Genomic DNA, 5,770 nt, shown 5'->3' with positions numbered 1-5,770 from the left:
AAACACGTCAACCCTAGCGCCTCTAGTGAGGGGCTGTTTACGTTGTCTGGATGTATTGTGACATGCACAAAGGGTGTCGCTGCTCCCCGAAGACACCGAGCAGCTATAATTCCTGTATGACACCATTAAATAACTAATGAGCACTAACAGACAATAATGCGAAGGAAAGTATAAGGGATGTTTTTAGTAGTAAATGTAAGATAAATGTGAAGAAAGAAATGTGGACGAAAAGATAGCTTGCCACGGGCAGGGACCGAACCTTCGATCTTCGAATAACGCGTCCGATGCTCTACCAACTGAGCTACTGGCGGCGCTGACTGACGCTCCCACGTTTAAATGTACATATATACCCTATAAAGTGGACGGGGGAATGGCCGCCGCGGTAGCAGATGGCCACCGCGGTAGTAGAATGCGATGACGTAATCGGCCCCCGCGCATATTGCCTTCAACCGTGCCGCAGGCAAAGGAACCTTTGCACGCGTAACAGCGGCCGTTTCAAACTATCCTGGGGGGGGATCGGAGATCTCGGTGCGTTCCGCGTTCGTTCTGGCGGTGTTACGTCACAAAAGTGGGCGGTCCGCGGCTCTCTTCCGCCGAGAGGAAGAGGACAGCCAATCGTCAAGCGGTGAGCGGCGAGCTTTGCGGAAGCAGACGCGCATCGTTTGTCTTCGGCGAGGGAACCGTATATTTTAAAACGAAGTGTTTCTCGCCTTCTAATAAATACAGTTGTTATACGAAAAGATATTCTTTTTCCTTTCAAGCTCAAACAGTTTCTGAAACAGCAATAGGTTTGAGCGCTGATATTTATTGGTGTTAGTTTTTCTAACGTGCTCGCTATGTGAAGTCGAGCCTGCGAAAAAAAAAGAGAAAAGTAGCGGTTGGCGCAGTTTTCCAGATGTCGTGCCACAGGAATGTCTGGCTTGGCTCCCGGGTGTCGAATCGTCAAAAGGAGCTTCTGCTGGCTTTTATAAAAGAGCACCCACAGATACCTACGCCGTCGTGCCCACTGGGGCCGTCGTTCACGAGTGAGGACCGGGACGACACGTGGCAGCAGCTGGTAGCGCTTTTGAACTAAGAAGTTCCTGCGCGTAAGACCACAGCCCAGTAGCAGGCCCGTTCATTTTGTTCGCACTGTTCGTTTCGAGAATAGAAAGCGACGCCGCACTCGCTCATGTCTTGAAACGCATCTCGCACCTCCAACCGCAAGAAAAGCACACGTCGCAAGCGCCATTTTCTCAAAATCAGCTGTTGCGGCAGCCGCAACCGCCGCATCATGCCGTGCGAAGCCGTTTGCTCGCTCGAGAGAACGCGTGCGAACGGTCTCGCGCTCCGTTCGTTTGTAGCAGACAACATGGTCGTTATGACGCGTATGACGTCACCAAAAAATAAACGATCAAGCAAAAAGAAAAATGGCTACGCCCCTCAGAGACGTGGTTTTTTCCGGCTTCGGCCAATCGCGTACGCCGCCAGAATGGGTACAGAACGAACGGCGCAGAACAGAGATCTCCGATCACCCCACTCGTTATGCCGCGATATGACGTCACCAAAAAGGAAAAGATCAAGCAAAAAAGAAAAAAAGAAATGGCGACAACCCCAGGCCTTGAGTGGCATCTCCCGCTTCAGCCAATCAGCGCGCTTGTTCTTCCCCAGGAGAATGAACAAGCGGAACGAACGCATCTCCGATCACCCCCCAAATCTCGCCGCCAGTTTACGCCACGCGGGCCGCCGGCCACGCGATCGCGTGTTCCTTCTAACAGTGGACCGCACCGTACATATGTTAACGAATAGATAAGAAATAACACCACTGCAATGGTTGTCGTGAACTGTGACGTAATTCTGGTCGCCTGCTGGTTGCGCTCATCTGCGCTTCGGTTTCGGTTTTGCTTAAATTTGGTGTAATTTAATTACTCTCCATTAATTACCAGAGACCACTTTATCGAAATCTCAGAACGGCAATGGGCTCTTTATGGGAAGGCCTTCAATTATCCCATTTGAATCGACCGCCTGTTTCCACTAATTAAAAAGATAATTTAATTTATTTAATTGCTGTGGTCATTGATGTCTCTAGTCATCTTAACATGTCTACTGCTGCAGAAAAAGTAATCATGAAGGCCGCGAGCAGATATTCCATCACCGTCATTTTTTAAGGTTTTCGGAAATATTTCTTGAAACAACCTGTATATGTTAGGATGCGGTCTGTGAGGATCTGTAGATCGGATTCCCCATTTCGTTCACGCAATGCGCGTTCTAACGTTGTGCTTTAAATATTATACAATCAGCAAGGACATGCAAGGCAAGCCGATAGATAAAAGAAAATACTGCATCTTTGTTGCATCTTTGTTGAGCAGCATAACCAAAAAAATAACCAGAATAAACGGGTGAGGACGAGAGGCAGATACATTGATCCACTGCATGGTGCTTGTGTAGTAACACGAACACGTGACACCAAAACTCAAGCGAATACACACCTAGTGTCATTCGTCGGAATTTTTTTTTTTTTGCATGGTAGTGTCCACGAGGACAGAATCTTGTGGTAGTCGTATTCGTCTCGTACCTTGATTCTCTTTCATCGTCAAATAGTGTTTTCATTCCGAGATTACTTCCAGCCAATCCCAGAAACATGTAATGCTGTGTACGGTGCGTCAAAACCTGGGGTGGCCACACATGCAGTATGGTTATGATAAACACAGGAATCCATGAGACACTATATACAAATATAGCACGCAACCCACAGTGCCCACACGATCATTACGCTTATTCATGACCTAATTTGCGACGTCGAAAACACATCTTGGAAGAAGCTTCTAGTAAAATTCACCATTTGTACCTGACAAAGCGAAGGGCCCTTTAAAAGCGAGAAAACTTTATTACACAGCTCTGAATGCTTCCGGTCTACTACGCTATGGCACTCAATCACCGGAGTGCCATTTCGCATGCGCACAATGCTCTTACCAGGACAGAGACTAGCAAGCTTTAATTCATGCAATAAATCGGCAGCTACGCCAACTCTCGCACAGTATATATTGCATAAATTGACGCATTTTTGGTACGTATATCTTGGTATTGCGGATTGTGTTGCGCGTAACCGTTTGGCTATAAGCAGTAGCCAGGTAGGTGTAGACCAGGCACGTGATCCTACCCCTTGCCTCTCAAATACCTGCGTACCACACATTACCAGACATAGAAGTATGCGCTACACCAACCGCTAAATTACCCCATGCTCAATCTGCGTTCAAGCGCGTGCAACTGACTCCTTCCCTCGCCCCACCTATTCTAATAAAAAAAAAAATGCCGGTATAAACCACCACGCGGGCAGTAGGAGCACACGTGCTGCCCGTAACTTCTTTTTCCTCGTGTTGTCGCGCCACCAAACGCAGCTCTGAACTGCCCACAATAATTCGGCAAGCTACATCCCATGTCGTCTGTCGGTCAATGCAAATATGAGCCCGCCATGTATCGCTTGTAATAGCCAATGTGTTGCCTTGGCACGCCCAACTCAATCGTATAATTTGAAGCATATATACTTGCGAATTTTATTCGGCAGAAGGTTGCACGAAGGTGTACGAAGAAGAAGTAGAAGAGCAACAGCTCGCGGAAGACGTGTCTTCTGATCGTCTCTATACCGAGAACACGCTTGCGGGTTCGAAAACTGCTGCTTCATCAGAGGTTTGCATTTCGCTTGCATTTTCGGTCACACCAGAGCAAGAGGATTAAGACCACTCGCAGCCGCTGGCACAGACCGGAGATGCCATCGTCATATTCTTCAGCATTGACTCACCCGACTCCTGGGATAACATCCCGGCGTCGGGAAGGCCGGAGCTTCGCCACTCCTGCTTTAGCGTCATTCTGCAGCGTCGGACAAAGGTCCCGCACACGCTTCCGCAACTCGCCAAGGCGAAGAGATGTGCCAGGAGGTCCAGGACCGGTTATGGCTGCTCTTGTTTTCGGACGCATCTGTGCAGCTTGTGTGTTTCAACATCGACTCGCAGGACACCCTGGAGAACATCACGAAGTCGGCGAGTTTGGAGCTTCACCACTTTCTGTCGCAGCGTCATCCTTGCGGGGAACGATGGATTCGCACACAAGTCCAGAGTTCGCCAAGTCGAATATAGCCTGCAGCAGGACTCTGACCGCTTGCGGGCGCTATGGCACACGGACACAGACGTCATCCTCATGTGATTTAGCATTGACTCGCGCGAGTCCCTGGAGAACATCCCGGAGACCGAGAGCATGGAGTCTTGCCTCTGCCGTCCCAGCGCCATGCTTGCGGGGAACGGAGGACCCGCACACGCGTACGGAGCCGACCCAGGCGAAGAGGGAGCGCACGACCGGCTGCTGCCGCTGTCATATCCGGACACAGACGCCATCCTCATGTGCTTCAGCATTGACTCGCCCGACTCCCTGGAGAACATCCCGGAGACCGAGAGCATGGAGTCTTGCCTCTGCCGTCCAAGCGCCATGCTTGCGGGGAACGGAGGACCCGCACACGCGTATGGAGCCGACCCAGGCGAAGAGGGAGCGCATGACCGGCTGCTGCCGCTGTCGTATCCGGACACAGACGCCATCCTCATGTGCGTCAGCATTGACTCGCCCGATTCCCTGGAGAACATCCCGGAGTCGGAGAGTATGGAGCCTCGTCTCTGCCGCCCCAACGTCATGCTTGCAGGGAACGGAGGACCCGCACCCGCGTACGGGGCCGACTCAGGCGAAGAGGGAGCACATGAGTGGTTGCGGCCGCTGTCGTATCCGGACACAGACGCCCTCCTCATGTGCTTCAGCATTGACTCGCCTGACTCCCTGGAGAACATCCCGGAGTCGGAGAGCATGGAGCCTTGCCTCTACCGCCCAAACGTCATGCTTGCAGGGAACGGAGGACCCGCACCCGCGTACGGGGCCGACTCAGGCTAAGAGGGAGCACATTAGTGGTTGCGGCCGCTGTCGTATCCGGACACAGACGCCATCCTCATGTGCTTCAGCATTGACTCGCCCGCCTCCCTGGAGAACATCCCGGAGTCGGAGGGTATGGAGCCTCGTCTCTGCCGTCCCAACGTCATGCTTTGAGGGAACGGAGGACCCGCACTCGCGTACTGGGCCTACCCAGGCGAAGAGGGAGCACATGAGCGGTTGCGGCCGCTGCGTGATAATGCATTACTGACCTTAAATGTTGCGAAATACACACAATAAATTAATGAAATACGTTCGGAAGGAAGTATGTCATCATGTGCTCTTCTCATGTCTTCGTGCTGTTTATACTGTTCATGTTGGAAGGAAGCTGAAATCGTGACACATGATGGGAGATACAAAAAGGAATCAGGAGAAACCTCTGACGGTCTCGTGAAGAGGCGGCTATTTGCAAAAAAATACTCCGATAAACTCGGATTATCTGTGAGGAATCTCATGAGTAAAGGGTGGCACAATGTTAAAAATAAACTGTGGTGTTTTAGGTACCAAAACCACGATATTTTACTTTATTATGGGGCACGCCAGAGTGGGGGACTGCGGATTCATTTTGACCATCGGTATTATTGAAATGGGGTTGTCGTGGCCGGGAATCAAACCCTCGTCCTTGAGGTTTAAGAATAAAGGCGAAGGTCGTTTTAGGTGATGTAACTTGTAATTTCTAAGCATAATGCGGTATTTTGATTGTACGCCATCGATTGGTCGTGCGTGCGGTCAACAGGCGAATGATTGCGCGAAACGTTGCAACTTGGTTGCAGTGCGGGCCTCAGACCCGTTTGTCGATCTAGTGGGGCCTATGCGTCCGCGATGA

General features: G+C 50.8%; 1 protein-coding gene across 1 annotated transcript; it reads left to right on the top strand.

Annotated features, from left to right (window-relative positions):
* The first annotated feature begins 4,260 nt into the window (after positions 1-4,260).
* LOC125757146 (ras-related C3 botulinum toxin substrate 3-like) lies at positions 4,261-4,908 on the top strand. The gene has a single exon (XM_049412373.1). The coding sequence runs from the start codon at positions 4,261-4,263 to the stop codon at positions 4,906-4,908; it is 648 nt and encodes a 215-aa protein (XP_049268330.1).
* Positions 4,909-5,770: the final 862 nt, after the last annotated feature.

The sequence above is a fragment of the Rhipicephalus sanguineus genome, chromosome 1 (genome assembly GCF_013339695.2).
Source record: "Rhipicephalus sanguineus isolate Rsan-2018 chromosome 1, BIME_Rsan_1.4, whole genome shotgun sequence".
Taxonomy (NCBI): domain Eukaryota; kingdom Metazoa; phylum Arthropoda; class Arachnida; order Ixodida; family Ixodidae; genus Rhipicephalus; species Rhipicephalus sanguineus.
Note: the sequence above shows the minus strand (reverse complement) of the source record. Positions and strands in the feature narration are given on the sequence as shown.